This window comes from Gadus macrocephalus, chromosome 13, assembly GCF_031168955.1.
Source record: "Gadus macrocephalus chromosome 13, ASM3116895v1".
Taxonomy (NCBI): domain Eukaryota; kingdom Metazoa; phylum Chordata; class Actinopteri; order Gadiformes; family Gadidae; genus Gadus; species Gadus macrocephalus.
Window position 1 is genome coordinate 5,800,465 of NC_082394.1, and position 20,949 is coordinate 5,821,413.

The window sequence follows — 20,949 nt, forward strand, 5'->3', positions numbered from 1 at the left end:
ACAGCAGCAGCCCCCCACCCCTCACACCGTTTTCCATGCTCCCCTCCAGTTGTCTGACTAACGGGGTTTTCCTTTGCTTGCCATACAGGGAATTACTATAGCGACCACCGAAGAACATGCCGGGTAGGTTAGGTTTACGACCAGACATTCCTGCTGTACGACCACCTAAAATTCAACCCCCATTGAGATTGACAGCGGACATGGTGGCCGACTATCGATCGCTCCTCCGAGCAACGGGGGGTTAACTTAAACACCATGTGTTAAATGTGCGTGATTTTTCAACAAGACAGCCTTCGTGAACCCCCTGTTTTAGATAATGCGTTTGGATTTAAGTTACTTTCGTCACTGAGGAGGAGCGTGATGTGCTCTACACGCACACGCAGACAGACAGACATTCATCATCAACGGCTTCACAGCCGCCGGTGTGCACTGGTCGTGATTCACGAAAAGAGGAACCTTTTAGACTTCATTGTCAGAGACTTTTTTTTTTTAAATCAAAATGAACGTCTTATTTAGTAACAGGGACACAATGGCCTAGATTAATATGTTGATGAGCATACATATAACCCAGTTCAAAACAAACAACACTACAAATAAACAGAAGGGTTGGGGTTCACTGTGGTCTACCACTTCAAATACATCATCAGATTGGTTTCGTGGGCTGACTCACGGTGGAAGCCCTTCCGTCGAACTCAGGCATTTATCTCCAACAGCGGAATGGACGCACCCATCTATCACCCTCTTCCTCTGGAAAGTATCGGTTCCGCCAAAAACCACAAGTTTTCCAGAGGTTCGTTAACTTACGCATAGCCCCAGATGAATCAGATATTATCATGCCTATTCCTATTTTAGGTTTAAGACACGAGTTTACCGCCCCCCCCCCCCGCGTCAAACATTTATTGCACGATCTGCAACAGAGGCTAAAATGACAAGAACACATGGGGCCACGAAACTGCTGACCAGGAGCCCTGAAAAAGCGCAGTAGAGAGACTGCTGCCAACTACTGAGGACACTTGGGAAAATCAGGCTGCGATATTTACGTTTTAATCAGTAACTAAACCGTAAACACATTGACACGAAGCCAACTTTGTTGGTTAATTTATCTAGGGACACCCCTCAGCACACTACCTTTATGCATTTTTACTTTTAATTAATTATGACCCAGTACTGTGGAATCCCAAATATCTGTCTACACCTCGTTAGAAAACTAGTTTGGCAACTTCATGGTGAATGATAGCCTATGATGCAACCTCAGGCTATATCCTGATGTTGTACACAACAAGTAGGCCTACACATTATACACAAAAGGAGCCTGGCTTTGTATAGGCTAAATGACAATGTTAATGTTATGTTAACTCAATACTCCCTCCATACTTAAATTTAATATATATTATTCAATTTAAGTATGGAGGGAGTATTGAGTTTTCGGAATACATGATTGAGGAAATAAGAACGAGACATCTAGCATTACAACAATGCCCAGGCTACCTTTCCAAGGGCTACCCTAAGTTACAGTAAATGATAAATGTGTGATTATTGAACTTCCGTCAAACACCGCGGGCTTCTGACATCTAGTGGCAAAAAAACGAAACTGCAAGTGCAACAAACCTATAAGTCTACATGGATTGCCCACTTCAAAACATTACAATTACAATTAGAATGACAGCGTTATTGTTTGCTTAAATGATCAATCCAGGCATGACAGTAGAAAGTAGCATGCGTTTTATATTCACACATTTGTAAAAAGTTTCATTCGGGGTGTTGTTGAAAACGAGGAACAGTGAGTTTAACCACAGTAACAAGGCCCACATTTCATTAGAAATGTCATCTAAAGAAATCCTTGCTCAACATATACACTCACAACACAGCATGAACATAAGAAACATTAGAATCCACTTGACACATTTAGCCTATACAAAGCCAGGCTCCTTTTGTGCATAATGTGTATATTATGCGGTATCGTGGGTGGTCAAAAGTGGGGTGGTCTTTCTGCAAACTCATTTGTGTTTACCAGAAACTGACTCCTATTGGACACATCAAAAGAGAGGGTGTACTTTATGCTTTCGTCTGGTCGCGCTAAAGGTGCCCACTTCCCTTTCTTGGCCTTATCGGATAGGCTGTCAGCTGCCATGACAACCACTGTTCTGCCATGGTAACAACAGCATGTGCTGCTTGGTAACAGATCAGGATTGTGTGTGTGTGTGTGTGTGTGTGTGTGTGTGTGTGTGTGTGTGTGTGTGTGTGTGTGTGTGTGTGTGTGTGTGTGTGTGTGTGTGTGTGTGTGTGTGTGTGTGTGTGTGTGTGTGTGTGTGTGTGTGTGTTTTAATTAACATTATCACTGCAATGCATATAGGTAGCACATTCACGTTTTCTACAGGTTAATTTCCGGAGCAATCACAAACAGTAACCCTTTTTTCAGTAAAACTTTATTCGTCAGTGCATGAACAGAACACCATGTCAAGGTCATAGACTATTCTTTTCGGAACCATTTTTAAATATGTTCTTTCTTTTATTTATTTTTTACATAAAAAAATAATGGAGCGATTAATTACATCTCTATCTCTGTTTTTTTGTTTCCCCAAAAAGAGCACTCTGCATGTATTTATAAAGGTGCTGTACAATATACAAACATTTACATCTACTGTACCCACAGAACACAGGAGACCAGAGAGGAACCGTATTCTAATGAAGAGATGCAAGGCCACAGAATGATAATAATATGAGCTACAGCAGGGTTTAAATCAGGGGTGAGACCAAAGAGAGATGAAACAGTGTAAGAAAAGGGAACATTTCTGGAGGATTATTGACCGCTACCAGCGTACTCCCTGTTCCTGACCCGTCACTCAGAGGTTGGCGGTACGAGGTTAAAACCCAACCAAACTATTGCACAAACGCTACAGCTGATCAGCTTATACTGCGAGTCTTGTAAACTGATTTCAACAAATGTTATGAGTCAAAACTCTCTCACTGTGCAAGTCCAAGACCCAATATTCTTTCTACTACTACTACTACTACTACTGCTGCTGTTGTTGTTGTGGTCGCCTTCCTGGCCATCTGCGCCTATTCATTAACGGATGTAATCACATGATCTTATCAAATCATTTGCTACGTGTTGCGTTCCCTGAGCCAAGAACATCCAGAGTCTATTTAGCCTTTATATTGTATGTCGCGGTACCATCTGTCCTCTCTGCCCTGTGTGGGTGGGTTGTCCCAAGCGGATGACCCAATTCACCAGGATTCAATTTGAAGAAATGTGAATATTTGATTATTTTAATTATATCTCTATATTATTGACCGAACAACACCAACGGGACAAGATAAGGCTGTGTAATGAAAATTTCGATGCGTTTTATATTGAGTAGCTCGCCCCTATCAGTGCTTTAGATGTATTTTTTTAAGTTCATCCATTAGCTCAAACAGACCTGAAATGGAAACTTGTAAAAGTAGTAGTAGCACATTTCACATCTCCCCCAAATTAAATAAATAAAAGTATGCAAACACGTACAAATTCATCCACTCATGCTTCAAATAATCTTGACTAAAAGTTACATTGTTTTCTTAGGGATGACCAGTGAGCAGAAATCTTTGGCGTTCATCAGGAAATCAAACCTCAAATGCAAAAAAAGCATTTGACTCCACCTGGAAACATTTCCACTATTTTTTTACTCTTCCCCTTGTAGGCCAGGTTGTCTAACCAAACTTGTCACAACTCACATTTTACACTGCCGTTGTAATTTCTCCCGTTTTAGAGCAATGTAAGCAAATATCGACGTGCAGTACCACTTACGGCCACAAGTGAGTGCTATAATGAGTTAAATAATGAAGGTTTAGTATGGAAGGTAAAGTCTCTGCACACACCAGCCACCTAGCATGAGTTTATCCAACGCTCATACAAACAACTTATTTATGTGTATTTAGCCCTCAACATACTCTGTTACTTTATCATACAGACACATTTACACTCCCCAAAAAGTATTTTCTCAACAGGCAAAAGATTAAGATGCCAAAGAGATCGATTCAGGGCCCACTGTGAACTCTACTGGCTACTACTTTGGCCTTGAACAGTGATTCTTTTTTTATTTTAACACAACCACGGAAAAAAGAGTCTAAAAAAACATATATTTTTCAAAGCATTTGCAGCAAAATTCACCATCACCAATGAAGTTGGACTGTGTCATTCTGTAATGCTACGAGGGTAGATGCAGTGCAATGGATATCAATATAATCTAGAATCTGTACATGATAAAAATTCAAATATATCTATATAGATATAAACTGTATAATACTCCACGATGAGACACATACTGTGAGTGATCGCAACATTTGGTAAGGATAGCAGGTGCCCCTAAATATCTTTATTGATGAAGACCTGCAGTCTTCTCATTTCTACCACCAAAACACACTGGAAGAATGTTGAAAGCGCAGGATAAATTCAGGTGAACCGTTGTCTCCTCTCGGTTAACATGGGGTATGGATTGGCGATGCTAAACGTATATATTAATATTTATCTTTTTTTCTAAATCTCAATAATTTACACACAGCTTAGGTATCTTACAAGTGGTTAAAACAAAAACCATGAACCACGAGTATCTGGTCTCTCGCAACAACACATATGGAAAAGATTCCACAACCGTGGGGCATAGTTTGGAGTCCCTCAGGCAAGTGAATCTTATATATTTTTTCATAACATCTCAATGAGGGGTAACCAATGTTGTGTCAAAGGCAAGCGGTAAAGATATCAACGTAAAACTAAAACCAACTGCATGCAGTGGCACTACCCCTTTAAGAGAAAAATAACACACACACTCACACACACACTGAACAAATCCACAGCGAGTCCGAAAAACAACCAAGGGCAACATAAGACCCTTGGCAACAGCCAGACTTATTGATATCATAAGAGAGGGAAGAGAGAGAGAGCCCTTTCCCTCTTTCTTGCATATGGAAGATTTGCATTGCAATGGGTGAGGCATGGTGTATTCAAAGAAGAAGTCATGACAGGAGCGGATCGACCCAGAATTGGCACATATTCACATTTTCATTTCCCTCAGCTCCGCGGGGGCACTCCAGCATGCTACTCATGCAGAAAGCCTGCCACCATCAGGTGCTGAGGCATGTGTTTGTGAAGTTTGTTGGAGCGAGAAAAAAACATAGCAGGTCTTCAGCCGACAAAGAGTGACCGGGCGTCTCCCCCGACCATGAGAGAGGACAAGGGTGGCTCCCCACCTCCTCAAGACAAAGTGAGAAGTAATGGGATTGCGATGGACTGGAGGGTGTTTTAGCATTCCACAGGTCCGTGCCGTGACTCTATGTTCCGTTAGTAAGGGTCACGCATGACTTCAGCGTGGGAGAGAATTCTGGCAGAGCTGGGAACCTTCCAAGGACCAGGGTGAAGCTCACCTTTGGGGCTGGGATGGTCCCCTGGAAGACCTCCGCTCGGGGACACAAGAGAGGTGTTACTCCCTCTCTCCTTCTTATGAAACAGGCCTTCACTTTCCCTCTCCGCTGTGGGTGACCCAAAGGACTCCTCCCTGCTCCTCAGATCCTTAAGAGATGATCGGGTCGCCCGGGTTTCCTTGTGCGGGGTCCGTCCGTCGTCTCTCGGTTTTGCTCTCCCGGTGGTCTCTTTCTTCCCTGGGTCGCGTCCCGCCCCCGCCCCGTTGTCCGGCGGCGTGCGAGTGCTCGGAAGTGTTCGGTGTTTGGATTCTCCCGCCGGTCTCTTGCTGCTCACCACGTCGCCTTGCTTCAGGGCGGTCCTGTGTGCCTCCCTTCTCCCCTCAAGTCCCGCTGGGCTCCTCTTGGCCTCAGCGTCGCCATTGGCCTTGCTGGTGGTTCTAACGGCGTGCTCCAAGCTCTCCTTGCCTGACAGTTCCTGCAGCCTCCTGAGGTGGTTCTGTTGTCTCTCCGCTTGTAAAAGCGCCATGGTCCCCACCTCCTGTACACTTTGAGGAGAAGGAGGATGTCTGCCGAGGGTGGTCGTCGGCAGAGGTGACGTCGGCGTAATCCGAGACATCGTACCCCTCTTGCGCCGTTCAACCTCCTGCGTCTTTACGGCGTCACGAGGAGGACTGTCTTTGGCTTTGGACAGCATCGTCTCCGCTAATTTCTTGGGGTCGTTGCCGAGCCTTGGTTCGGTTGTGAGGTCCTTGGCGGGCCTGATCCTCTTGGAGAAGCTGAACTGCTCATGGTTTGGGGCGGGGGCGGCGGCGGTGTTGGTGGTGGTCGTCATCGGAGAGAGCCGGTCTGGCCTTCCGCCCGCCTGCTCCCTGCTCACGGCGGGTGGGCCCGAGCCCCTGTCGCTGCGGGGGGGCTGCTTGGAGGACTGCTGCTTGGGGGAGGAGGTATTGCGCCCGGGGGACACCCTCAGTGCGGCGGGGAAAGGGGAGGAGGGGGAGATGGATGTCGCAGAGGATAACGGGGAGGAAAGGGGCGATGTGTCAGACGCAAACACTTCCCTGGGAAGGCTCGTGGGTGAGGTGACTTTTCGATCGTGTTGACCTGAAACAAAGCAGAATGAACACCTTTTTGTTTTGTTTTCTCCGACGGAGGTACCTGAAAGTTCAACTTTAAAACAATACATCTGTCTCAGTAGAGTGTGAAGAAATGCTGCGTTGCAAAAATGATGAAGAAGGAGGAAAGGCGAGGAGAGAGCTTTACCAAGATAAAAGAGAAGAAGAGGCCGGGAGACAAGCGCCGAAGCCGTTAGTGTTGGTGCTCGTTAGTGTAGTAGCACACGGTAGAGGAGGACGAGCTGCCTGCATCACCACAAGAGAAGAAGAAGAAGAAGAAGAAGAAGAAGAAGAAGAAGAAGAAGAAGAAGAAGCAGAGGAAGGAGGGAGAGGAAGAGCCCAAGGGAAGCAGATGGTTAGAGCTGGCAAACGGCTTCATAAAGACGACTCATCCATTATCATACATGACCAGAGCCATATCGTCATTAGCTGACAATTACATGGATGAATGGGTCCAACCCAGAACTCTGGTGGCTGCTGCTTCTGCTTCACTGTTAGTTACTCTCAGGGGAGGGATGGTTAGCACAGCGGTTAGTGGGGGTTTGGCTCGCAGCCGAAAGGGTCTGGGGTCCAACCCAGAATGTCTGCCGTCTACCAGTATGCATTCTTGAAAAAGGTGGCTAACCCCCACCTGCCCAGTAAGGTCATGTATCTAAAATAATTCCCTGAATTCACATTGGACGTTCTGATTATTTATTTATTCCTTAATCTATCCTTTATCCTGTATTTCTCTGTTTATATTTTAACTTCACTTCGGTTTTTCTATTCCCTAGTCTTCTTTCTAATCTTCACCAGTACAATTGTGCCAACCCACTATCAGGGGGATTAGTGAAGTTGTGTGAGTGTTTTGCTGGAAGGAGCTTACTGCTGTCCTGGGCCAGGCCAGCCCCGGGTCTGAGCAGGAGCACCACCTTGCTCCCCCCCGCCTGGATCAGCTCGATGGCCCTGGTGTGGGCGATCCCCCGGGCCGGCTCCCCGTTGATCTCCACGATCTCATCCCCCACCTGCAGAGGGAACACAATGATACAGTGATCACACACACACACACACACACACGCACACGCCGGCATGTAGACACTTATACAGTGTATACGTGTGTATAGCTATGCACATATTGACACAAAAGACACAATGACAGACTTACACGTGCAGCCGCACACACACCCCCGTCGATTAACGGGTAAGGCGTCCAGACACACACACACACACACACACACACACACACACACACACACACACACACACACACACACACACACACACACACACACACACACACACACACACACACACACACACACACACACACAGCTACATCAAATAATCTTAATTTCATGCCGCGCGCGGTCCTGAAATCCCCCCCCGGGACACACAGTTATTGGAAACGACAGAATAAGTGGAGATAAGAAGAGCAAACACATCATTCCGTTAAGCCCTAATGTGTGTTGGCATTCCATCGTCACCCTTGGGTGGGCCGGCTCACACAGTCTGCAGATCATATTATGGCTGTACCCTGAAATTGATTTCCACTTGGAACTATTCGAACACTTTTTATTTCCAACACTTTCTCTGCCTCTTGTGAAACCTGAAGCAAGGCGGTGGGGTCTATTGAATGCTACAGATCGTACTCCTTCCTGCCTGGGCTGCTGCTGGACGGCATTCAGTCTACTGAATGGGTCTGGAAACAGCTCCCCGTCTGGCCCTTAGAGGGTTCAGGCTCTCACTCACACACCACTTATGCGTGGTGGATGGGCAAAGGGAATTGAACCCATGATGGCATTACTGCAGCTGACGTAAATCCCTGCCAGCTTCAACGTAGTCGGCACCCCTGACCTGCTGCTTTAGCTTATCCTAACCCTTACGTTGTTTTAGCTCCGTCGCTTATGGGGGCGCTTCTGCTAATGGGTTATCTTGGGGACTGGAACCCAGGATGTCATTACTTCAGCCGTCCCGGAAACTACCGGCTATCGTCGGGCCACGATTGACCTCTGGGGACAACGGGCAGTATTTATGGGGCTCTTTGTGTAGCCGGATAACGGATGTCCAGTCCAAGACTGATCGTTGTTTACGGTTCGATTAGCAACTTGAGACCCAAGAATGGAGTCGGAGTGGATAGACAACGTCTATGACCGGATCGCTTCACAAGATTCAGGCGATGGGTTCCGAGATTGTTATTTCCCACGCACGCTTTTAACATGTATGCAACCAAAGTTTGCCCAAATGTGATTGAAAAATAGCACTAAGATAAATAAATAAAGACTAATAAAGAAAACAAGTGCACTTCAGATACCAAGAGCATGGCCCGTTGCCTACAGATTCTGCATCAATATGCAGATATCTGTCGAGGGAGATTATTCTTAGAGCTGAAGGAAAACAGACTTGCTGCCTTAACTTATTCCACTTAACTCCTGCTACTCAAGAACATAATTTAAGCAGGGTCAATGGAAGCCATCACAGGGATTTGTAACAGCTTTCACTTATCCCTTATCTTACGATAAACCACTGTAGAGGAGCACAAAATAAACTTATTTTTGTTTAGAAAAAGTGTTACCTGTTTTGGAAATATATTATGCATTGCCAAATGCATTGCCGAATATAAACAAAATCTGCGAGCACATTGCCGAACTTTCTTACTACAAAAGTAATTTAGATTAAACTATTTAGTCTTCACACTTGAAGTCATCCTTGGGGGGGTTCTTTTTATTTTTTTAGCTGCCAAAATAAGTGGCAGATAAAGCGAGGAAAAATGAACACACAAAGCACGCAAGCCCCTGCCTCCTCCTTCCCCTCAAAGTGAAAGTGAAAGCATCTCATCCATGAAACAGGGACTCACGTGGATCCTGCCGTCCAGCAGAGCGGGTCCGTCCTCGGCCAGCCTGAGGATGTACAGGCCCATCATGTACTCGGTTCCCCCGCGGAGGCTGAAGCCAAAGCCACGAGCGCCGCGTTCCAGCTCCACAGTGAGACAGCCCTGAGAGGAAACAAGGATCAGCGTCAGCATCGAGGGCCGTGTGTGTGATGTGTGTGTGAGAGAGGGCATGTGTGAAGTGAGCATGTGCGATGTTTTTTTGGTGTGTGTGTGTGTGTGTGGTTGCGTGTGTGTGTGTGTGTGTGTGTGTGTGTGTGTGTGTGTGTGTGTGTGTGTGTGTGTGTGTGTGTGTGTGTGTGTGTAATATATGTGTGGGATGTGACACACACAGAGTAAATATTTACTGTACATACAGCTGTATCGACTATACGCTCACATAGGGGTGAAAAACACAGACCGAGCATCACCCGTTTTGCATTCTCATATTTCAATTTAAGTGTGCCATATCTTAACAATATAGCTTTGTATATTTTTTAATTTTTCTGTGTATTTTTGTCCACTTCGTCTGTATTTACATATTTTCCATGATTTGCATTGCCCTGCTGTACTTATCTTATTTCTCATTTGTTACATAACCCTTGAACAGAGAAATTCAATCTTCTAATGAACCAGACCTAACGAACCCAACAACATCCTACAACACTTCAGCAGAGTTCACACCTGGTTGGGACCGGTCACACACAGAGTTCCCTGGTCAGCACGAGGAAGTGAGTTGTAGTCCGACCAGCTCAGCGTATCTCTCTTCTCCTCTGAGTCCAGATTGTAACTAAAAGCGACAGCAGAGTGGTGTTACATCCATGACCCAGACTACCTGTCAAGCTGCAGTAGGTAAAATATGAGTTAACAGAAAATAACTGAAAAGAGACGAACATTTTGAAAGAATAATGTCTTGCCATTTTAGAAAATAACGTTTAACATACACAATTATTTTATAATCAAATTATCTTTCCAGATTGCTAATTTCATACTGAAAGCGAACAGCAGAAATGAAATAATTCAGATAAATGTACAGACATAAATATATGCTGACATAATTTCATGCGTTCATATCTGGAGTTCACACCAAAGCTGTGCTCTGAATCTGAACATTGAACCCTGTTGATACTGGCCTGGCTCCATTAACCCCCACATGTGCTGACCTTGGTCCCAGCACTCTATGCTGGAGGGCAGGGCTCTGCTTGGCTGAGCTGGCCCCAGATGGAGGGCCCCGGTATTCTACAACACACATTCACAAAAACAGCACATCAGACTAGTGAATAAGTCGTACCATAACAATGGTAAAAAAAAAAACTATTATCGTAGATCCAGAACAGTGATTGTAACGCAAATTGTTGCATGAACAGTTGATATGAATCACTCAATCAACTGAGGCAAGCAGAGTGACTGCTCGACTCCACAGGGCATCACTCAGTCAACAGCTGTTCATTATCTCCTCCTCCTCTATTTCACGTCTTATCTATGATTGATATTGTTACAATTGTTACGAATTACACATACAACTCTATACAACTCTATATCTGTACCTACATCATGTGCTGTGTACGGTTCAGTTAACGCATTGACATCGTTACCAATGAACAGAGCTACTACAAAACAGATAGCAAGACATCCGCTGAGAAGAGACTACCTAAGAGCTACGAGCTAACAGCACCCCATCCAGACATCCCCCTGCCCCAGACCAACAGCTCGTAGCTCTTAGGAAGGGGCTATTCTCTACACACCGTCCTCGGGCACCACTGTGAGGGTGACCACGCTGCCGGCGTCCTTGATGATCTGGACGATGTCGTTGTGCGACAGCTCTATGATGGAGCGCCCGTTGACCGCCGAGATGCGGTCGCCGACGTTGAGCAGGCCGCAGCGGTCCGTCGGGCTGCCCTCGATGATGCGGCCGATCTTGTGGGGGATCACTGAGGAGGAGGAGGAGGAGGAGGGACGAGGAGGGAGGAGGAGGAGGAAGAGAAGGAGGAGGAGAAGGAGGAGGAGGAAGAGAAGGAGGAGGAGGAGGAGAAGGAGGAGGAGGAGGAGGAAGAGAAGGTGGAGGAGGAACAGGAGGAGCAGGAGGAGGAGCAGAAGGAGGATGAGGAACAGGATGGGGTGAGGAGGAAGAGGAGGAGGAGGAAGAGGGGCAGATGAGGAGGAGGAGAAGGAGGAGGAGGAGGATGAGGAACAGGATGGGGTGAGGAGGAGGAGGAGGATGAGGAACAGGATGGGGTGAGGAGGAGGAGGAGGATGAGGAACAGGATGGGGTGAGGAGGAGGAGGAGGAAGAGGAGGTAAGGAGGTGGAAGAGGATGAGGAACAGGATGCGGTGAGGAAGAGGAAGAGGATGAAGAGGATGTGGAAAAGGAGGTGGAGGAAAAGAAAGGTGAAGATGAGATAGGGGGAGGGGTGGTGGAGAAGGAGAAGGACGAGGTGGAGGAAAAAGAGGTGAGAGGGAGGAAGAAGAGGAGGAGGAGAAAGACAAGAGGATGTGGTGAGGAAGATGACGAAGAGGAGGATAAGAGGAAGATGAAAAAAGGATGCGGATTAGGAGGAAAAGGAGGATGAGGAAGAGGTGGATGAGGAGGAAGCAAATGAGAAGAAGGGGAGGAGGACAGGAAGAAGTTAGCATCCGGTGTGACAGGCCAGCACAATAAGAACGACATCATCAGTCATTTGGGCGAAAACAAAGTATTAAACCAACATTTGTTAGTGTCAACGAGTGTTAGTATGTATTTTCTTATTATTTAAATGGGATTCTGCATCTAAAAAATGTGCCATGACATCTCTTTGCCATTTTTAACAACAGGTACCACAATGGAAATATACGTGTGTCACGTTTTTGTGTGGTCCTTGACGATGACAAATCAGGATGTTATTCGATCACATCCAATAACTCAACCAAACTAAGGCCACCGCAAGGCCCTCTCTTCCAGGAGCTGTGTTTTGTTTTCAGCATTTTGAGATTGTGTTAGGGTTGGAAACATTTGAGTTATCTTGTAGTGAATTGAATCTCAGGCTGAGTGATAGAGCCTTGGTGTTCTTTTCCTTCAGTACATTCCAGTAAAACATCAAGATTGGTTGAAAGGGTCAGAATGAATCAAACATCCAAAGGGAAAAAAGAAAGAAAACAAACCCACTATTTCTTCTACTGTCTTCTTCATTATTTCAGCCTTTTTTTTTATTTTGTCTCTCTTTCAACTGATTTTCTTTGAGATGCGTTTAAACTTTTAATTCCTGCCTCGGTAAAGCACACAAAGGTTGAATAGGCTTTTGTGTTTGAAGGGTGCGATATAAATAACACCATGCCTTGCCTTGCTCTCCCTACTCCTAATTATAACCAGCGATATAAATTAAAAACCAACAACCACCACATGAGCGTGGGGGTGGGGGGGGGCTCGGTACCTCCGTAGGGGGGTTTGCTCTTGGAGGTCAGGATGACGAAGCCGAAGCCCTCCGTGTCCTTGCGGTGGAGGGTGATGTCGAAGGACTGGTGGTCCAGGGCGCTGGGCAGGGGGATGCGGGGCAGCCGGGGGGAGCCGTTGAGCAGCCCTGGGGCCATGCTCAGGACCTCCTCCTCGGTGGGGTCTGGGGGAGGGAGGGAGGGAGAGAGGGCAGCCGGTGAGACGGGGGAGGTTAAGGGGAGGTCAGGCGCTCAGGACCTCCTCCTCGGTGGGGTCTGGGGGAGGGAGGGAGGGAGGGAGAGAGGGCAGCCGGTGAGACGGGGGAGGTTAAGGGGAGGTCAGGCGCTCAGGACCTCCTCCTCGGTGGGGTCTGGGGGAGGGAGGGAGGGAGAGAGGGCAGCCGGTGAGACGGGGGAGGTGACCAGGGGAATGTTCCGGGGAGGGGAGGGGAGGTAGGGTAGGGTTAAGGAGAGGTCAGGTTCTCAGGACCTCCTCCTCGGTGGGGTCCAGTGAGACAGGTGAACGTAGCGTGGTGAGGTAAGGAGGGTTAGTTAAGTGGTAGTATAGTATGGGATGATGTGGAAAGGTAACATGGGGTAAGGTAGGTGAGGTAAGGTAGGTAGGGGTAAGGGATGTAAGGGTAGGCAAGGTAGGTTAGGTTAAGAGGGATGAGATAAGGTGGAGTAAACGCACATTAGTTAAGATTAGTTAGGTCAGGTGAGGTAAGGTAGGTTAGGGAGGGTAAGGTAGGAAAGGAAACGTAAGGTGAGGTGAGATGAGGTGGGGTCCAGTAAGATAAGTTAAGGTACGGTTAAGATAAGATAAGAAGGGGAAACAAAGTAGGAAGGATTAAGAACGAGGATTAAAATTCACATAATAAATTCCCATTCTTCATGATTCATGCGCACAATGCGAAACACGACTCTGAATATTAAACAGACTCTTTTCACAGCGGAGGCTCAATAATCCAAGGAGAACTGCGTGGGAAACCTTCAAAAGAATCAAAAGACTCAAAAGACGTTCTAAGATTTACAAAACACATCTTTCATAAGAAGCCTGACTGCTCGCCCAGACTGTGGCTCCAGACCCACCCCTGTAGATGACCTTCCTCCGGACGGTCAGCATGACCTGGCCGTTGCGCGCGGCGTTGGTCATCAGGTCCAGGACCTGCTTGTGCGACCGGCCCTTGACGATCACGCCGTCGATCCCGATCAGCTCGTCGCCGGCGCGCAGACGGCCGTCCTTCTCCGCCGCCCCGTTGGCCACGATGGCTCCGATGTACACCTGGGGGAACACGTTCTGAGGCGCACACACACATTTCATATACTTTATTTGATTCCACATTACAAGTACAATAGGATTATTTATTTTTTTAATGATCCAACACATCAAACAGCACATTGTTGTGTAACACGATTTCAGGGGTACAAGAAACATCTCCTTTTCCAGGTGAGCATGCTTCCTATAACTGAAGGAATTGAGAAGTACTTTACAAGCTGTTTGGTTCTTGTTCTTTAAAGCCCCCCGATGTAAAGTCCACGGGTTGCCAGCTTATGTACATGCCCTAGACTACCTTACACTACCGGGGGAGACAGTGAACGGATTCACAGTACTGTGCATCACATTGATAGTTTGATATTCTGGGTTCACAGAGATAATAGGAAGAGCGTTGACGGCTAGCAAGGATAGGACAGCAGAGGTCTATTTATTAGTCTTTCCTAGCCGGAAGGTACTGGATGTCCAAAGCCTACCTGTATGGCATCCTTGAGCCAGACACCCTAACCCACCTAGTTCATACTCTCACATGTATCTGAAATTCACTGCAAGTCTTCTAAGCTTCTTCTAAAATTGTACCAACAACCAACAACATTAAACAACACCAACAACACACCTTCAAACAATCAGATTAATGGGTTGTGTTGCCTTTGTGTAACACAACCCCATAATGCTAGAGCAGTCACATGCCCTTTAAATGTTAATGTCAGCACTCATACCTTCTGCCGTACTCTAACTTATTCATTTCCAGTTTTGTTCCACATTCGATGTAATATTAACAACATTCCGCCTCGGATCCGAGGTCCATGTAGCCATGGCAACCCCGGGATGTGAATGCGTCGTGGAGAACATTCCAGACTGAGTGTTTGTTCTTACTGGCTGTTCTGGAGCCTCTCCCCCCAGCACCCTGAAGCCGAAGCCCGTCTCGATGTCTCTCTTGAGGAACACGTCTATGTCCTGCGTGTGGGGCTCTGTGGGGGGGGGAACCATAGACATCGCTCTGTCACTGTGGTCGAGTGGTAAGATGTACCGCTGAATTAGGAGGAAAGCCTTCTGGAGGAATTAGACGCTGGCTGAATGATAATGTCATTTACATTTCACATTTCAAAAGGAATACTGCTGTTTAGGTTATTTACATAAATGCACTATATATCGATTTTATTTATTATGATGACAATCACATATATATATATATATATATAAACATATTTGTGTGAACACAATTATTTCCATATGCATCAAATATATTTTTTACTTGGTTGAAATGTCTAATTGGTTGCTGCAGATATCCCAAAAAACACAACCTTATTAAATCGAACCGATATCCCAGTACCACCCAACCAAACCAATTTAATGGAATCCAGTCTAATCTAACATAATCCGCTCCAATCCCTCACGTTTGCTGTCCAGCAGGCCTTGGACTTGAGGTACATCTCGGCGGCGTCCCTCTTGGGGGACTCGTCGGCCCTCAGGGTGTTGGTGCTGGCGTGGTAGGCCAGGGCCTGTGCCCCGCGGCGTCCACCAGGCTGTCCAGGGTCTCCGTGCTGGCCGTCATGTCCGCTCTCTGGGGGCCGCGAGAGCAACAACATCGGGGTAAGGTAGCCTAGTCGCGGCGTGTGCAAACTGGCGTCATAGGGCTGGATTCCAGAAGGTTTGCTTGATGCTCGTGCTTAGGCTTGGGTACACTAGCTTGGAGCTGGTGTGATAATGAGCACCGTGGAACTGGACAGCTGAACTGCTTTGGTGTGGTTAAAGGCAATGTCGATGAGCCGACAAACAACAACCTTCAGACTCCCGGTTAGGATACACTGATGTATCCTGGGTCCATGCGATGATTTATCGGCCTATTTAGCTTCTTGCTGAGCAGCGGTCAATTGGAACAGTGGGTTACAAAGGAGATCCATTTGGGATTGGGGAAAAACATCTGGAGATTTAGCAGAATCGCTATCGACAGACTTTTGGAATCCAGCCCAAGCATCACAAGTAAAAATGTTTGTTTGTACGTTTGTTCTGCTAAATTGACACGGAAAGCTTTTTGGTAGGGTAGGGGTCATGCAGCACTACTAAATCGACATTCCCTAAAAATCCCATTATCCCAACCGAGTTAACAGCGACAGAGCAGGAGAAACCTCATAAAGGCCACATCATTGAGGATTGTCTGCGTGTGTGCATACGTATGGTTTTCACGTTACTTTGCTCCTCTGTGATTGGATAGCCGTGCGATCAGTTTTGAATGTGATTCACAAATCCAAATGAAAAAACAATGGATTTCCCAATGGCCGTGACAGGCCTATTGAGCGAGAAAAGGGCAGCCCCTTTATCTTTAAACTGTTGCATTAAAACTGCCAGCATATCTAAAGAGGGCTCCACCACGCTCCATTACCGCCGCAATCCCCAGACTACGGCCCGCGGACCACAGGCGCCGAAAAGAAGTCATTAACGGCATTTTTCAGCGCAAACAAAAGGAGGCCCTGTAATCAATATTCAAATGTATGCTATCACTTAATTCGCTTCAATGGAAGGGCCACAGTGAAAAGGCTTTAGAAATTTAATGAAGGAGGAACACTCCGGGGTGGTGTGGGAGGAGTGGGGGGGGGGGGGGGGGGGGGGGGGGGGCTGATAGAGAAAATGTGAAAAGAGAGAGTAGAGTGAAGGGATTAACTCACAGGCTTCAGGCTCTTCACGGGAGACGTTTGACCTACGGAGAGACAGGTAAAGAAAAGAGAAAATCAGCCACGAAATTAACCATGAAAGAAAGCCACTGTGTTACTGCTGGTCCACAGGCCGCCACCAGATGGCAGTGTTTCACCCCAGCAGAAGTAGAGCGGCACGTCAAATGAAACAAGCTGATATTTATTCACTCAGGAGACGGGTGAGTGAGCGAGGGAGATCCGGCTCTGATGGCTATAGAAAGCACAATCAAAGGGAACATACATGACCATGTGATTAAAGATGAATAGCAGCTATCTACATGTGCTAGGGGGGGGGGGGGGGGGGGGGACCTCTGTCTACATCAGAGAAGCCCAGCCGTGCGAAAACGAGCGGGCAGGCAAACGGGAGCTAGACACTCATGCGTGTAATTCAGTGACCGATAATTCCTCCCCCCCCCCCCCCATTCTCTGTGTTCACTCTACGGTGTACACCCACACATGTAATACCCCACATACCGAATGCTTTCTACTATACAGCTCTCAAAGCATCCCCTCTTAACCCCCATGCATCCACCAGATCCACAAGCTGGAGTCTGCCGGTCTCAGAGGGGTTCTAGTCCCGGACTCTGAGCCCGGAGATGGGCATGAGGAAGAGGGTCATGGAGGAGGATGCACGATTCAGTCGTGGAGCAGTTGCTTTTATCCAAAGTGACATGCAGTCGCTTTTTTATGCACATGTCTTCTAGCCGCAGGTAAGACTGCAGCACAGACACCGGGGTTCGAACCGAGAACCCTTCCACTTGGAGTCAAAACACCCAAACCACTAGGCTAGGCTGCAGTCACTGCCGCCTGCTAGCTGCTGTGGTTCCTCTTCCCATATGGGACTACGACTATGGAATGACCCAAATCCTCCACAATACCCTCCAGACCTCCTATGTAGATGGATCCAAGACTTCTCATATACTGAGGGTCCCAGATGGGCCCCAAAATGCCCCAGGTGGGCCCCAAAGACCACCTTTCAAATGCATCACTTGCTTTATCACCTCACCACCCTGGTCTTGAAGTGTGCTTTAAGTCATGCTTAAGTCTATAAGCATCTGTGTGTGTATAGGTGTGAGGGAGGGGGGAATGGTTGATATTCTTAATCCGGGGGGAACACACACACACACACACACACACACACACACACACACACACACACACACACACACACACACACACACACACACACACACACACACACACACACACACACACACCTTATTGCAGGTGTTCCCTTCCGGACCACCAGTCCATCTGTGTCTCTAATGGGGGCGCAACCCTGCTGGGAGAGCCTCAGCTTCAGGGTTCAGGTCCGCTCCGGGGGGGGGGGGGGGGGGGGGGGGGGGGCCTCAATGGGGATCAGACGGGGTGTCGGTGGAGCAGAACAGATGTATGGGGAGAGGGCTGGGAGTACGACGGAGGAGGAGGGTGTGGTGCTAAAGCAGAGGGCCTGCACCCCCCGACCTCCCCCCAGCCCCCCCCCCCCCCCCCCCTCTAGGGACCTTCACATCGCGAGCAGAGGAGACCGCGACGTGATTAACCACGGTTCTTCAAAAGAAGCCGATGGATTCAGAACGGAGCAGGAATAACTCTTCGCCTGCGCGCCCGCCGATGATCAAAGACAATCCGGATTTCATCGACTTGCACATCGACTCCCACCCGACCCACACACTTCAACTATCTACCCCCCCCCCCCCCCCCCCCCACACACACACATTCACACACTTCAGCGGCTGCTCTCTCTCTCTCTCTCTCTCTCTCTCTCTCTCTCTCTCTCTCTCTCTCAAACAGGCAGATCCCGGTGCTTATGTAACTCGCCCTCTCAGGCTTGCAACACACTGCAGCACGCCTCAATTAGAGCCCCTGCAAACAGTGGCGGTCTGAGTTGAAGCACAATGGAGGAGAGAGAGGGTGTGTCGGGGAACACACCAAAGGGTGAGTAGGTTGTGTGTATGCGTTGATGGTTTATTCTGGTATGGCATTTTAAGTGTTTGGATCTGTGTCTATGCTAATGTGGTGAATTTGTGTGTTCAAGGTGTAGAGTCTTAGATTGTGCGTGTGTGCGTGACTTCATGGTATATTATAGTGCGATGGAAAGTTTGCGTACACAAATTAGTGGCTGAGTGACTGAGAGGGTGAGTGTGTGTGTGTTTGTGTGTGTGAGAGTGTGCATATGTGAGAGCGTGCATGTGAGAAAGTGTGCACGTGTGTGAGAGTGTGCATGTGAGAGAGTGTGCCGCATGTGAGAGTGTGCATGTGTGTGAGAGCGTGCATGCGAGAGAGCGTGCATGTATGAGAGTTTGTGTGCATGTAAGATGGGAAGGTGCAGGTAGATGCTGGCTTGGAGAAGGCTGCAGTCCTTGTGAGCTGCAGACATCAGCCAGGCTTCTAGATGAGAGAGACGGGAATATCCATCCCCACACATTCCAAATCACGCACATGCACGCACACACACTTACACTTACACACACACACACACACACTCCCTCTCCTATCAAAATCAGCACATTGACGAAGGCATCCATTGGCACCGCTGAAGATGCAAGTCGTCACATTAATGAGAACAACTGAGATGTAGGCCGGCTGGCAGACAGACACACAGACACATACGGAACAAACGGAAGGCTGGCTGACAGACAGGCGGCTGGCATGCTGCTGGCAGACAGACAGACGGACAGACAATTAGATAAATGGATAGTTAGGATGACAGTTAAATCGACAGATTTCAGAAAGATAGACATAAACACAAACAGATGACAGACAGACGGCATGATAGAATACAGCTTGACAGACAGAGAGACAGAGAGAGAAAGACAGACAGACAGGCAGATGTCAGAAGACAGACCGACTGAAGGCCTACATGCAGACAGACAGATAGATCGAGGGAAAGACTGAAACATGGACGGAGAGACAGACAGAGAGACAGACAGACCAGGGAGAAGGCAGACAGGCAGTTGGCTAGATAGATAAAAACATGGACAGACAGACAGAGAGGCAGACAGACAGACAGACAGACAGAGAGGCACACAGACAGACAGACAGACAGACAGACCAGGCAGACAGGCAGACAGACAGGGAGAAGGCAGACAGGCAGTTGGCTAGATAGATAAAATCATGGACAGACAGACAGAGAGGCAGACAGAGAGGCAGACAGACAGACAGACAGACAGACAGACAGACAGACCAGACAGACAGACAGCCTGAGCCGCCGCGTCCCCCTCACCTCCCCGGAGGACCAGCACGTTGACCTCGCTGCCCACCGGCAGCTCCTTCAGGATGTCCACCACCTGGGCGTGGCTCAGCGTCTGCACGTTCTGCCGGTTGACCTCCTTGATGACGTCGCCCTTCAGCAGGCCGCGGCACCACTGCCGTCCAGGATCATCTTCACCTTCTGCCCAGCGGGCAGTCGGCGATGGCGAAGCCGAACCCGCCGGGCCCCTTCACCAGCGGCACACTCACAGCTCCGGCTGCAGCAGGGTCCCCACGACGCCGCCCGAGTCCCCGCCCTGGCGCCCGTTGGGCAGCGCCGCCACCACGGGGCCGGCCGCTGGCGTCGGTGGTGACGTAGTGGAGCTCCTGGGTGGAGCTGTGCAGCACCTCCCCCTTCACCAGCAGCGGCTGGCCGTTGATGAGGGGCACGGCCGTCATCACCTCGCCCCCCGCCGCCGCCACCCGCTCGCAGGAGGGCGGGGTCTGCTGGCCGGCGCCGCCGCCGCTGCCGGCGGGGGCGGAGGGAGGAGGAGCCCGGGAGCAGGGCGGCGGGGGGAGGCGGCGGAGGGGGCGGGGGGTCGTCGCCGTCCAGGTCCACGTCCGGGGGCAGCTGGTAGCCGTGGCAGAGCACCATGTCCACGTACTGGTTGACGGGGATGGACTGGAACATGGCCACCACCTCGGGGTGGGTCTTCCCCAGCACGCAGGTGCCGTTGATCTCCACGATGACGTCACCTGGCCGGGGACAGGAGGCAATATTAGCAATTATTTTGTAAAGAAAAAAGGAACGTTTGACCCTTTTATCCTTGTAGAGCGGGTAAGACTGGAAGGTGTGGGCGAGAGAGGGGAAGACATGCAGCGAAGGACCGCGGGCGGGAATCAAACCCGTTGGTTTGATTCTGGTGTTGGTTTTTCGCTGCGGTAAGGGCTGGGCCTTAATGGGTAGTCGCTCTGCCCGGTGAACCACCGGGGCGCCCAAACAGGAGACATTTTTACACCGTTCTTTTTACT

The 20,949-nt window shown here is 48.6% G+C and overlaps 1 protein-coding gene across 1 annotated transcript; it reads right to left on the reverse strand.

Annotated features, from left to right (window-relative positions):
- Nucleotides 1-2,408: 2,408 nt before the first annotated feature.
- Nucleotides 2,409-20,928, reverse strand: LOC132470964 (membrane-associated guanylate kinase, WW and PDZ domain-containing protein 3-like). Its single transcript, XM_060069928.1, is given in 19 exon segments — nt 2,409-6,498; nt 7,375-7,513; nt 9,343-9,480; nt 10,039-10,144; nt 10,518-10,593; nt 11,100-11,285; nt 12,762-12,944; nt 13,852-14,059; nt 14,912-15,006; nt 15,433-15,450; nt 15,453-15,543; nt 15,546-15,599; nt 16,702-16,733; nt 19,952-20,098; nt 20,101-20,127; nt 20,130-20,189; nt 20,192-20,268; nt 20,270-20,673; nt 20,824-20,928. Coding segments are annotated over 19 exon segments (3,327 nt in total). The 3' UTR covers nt 2,409-5,317.
- Nucleotides 20,929-20,949: the final 21 nt, after the last annotated feature.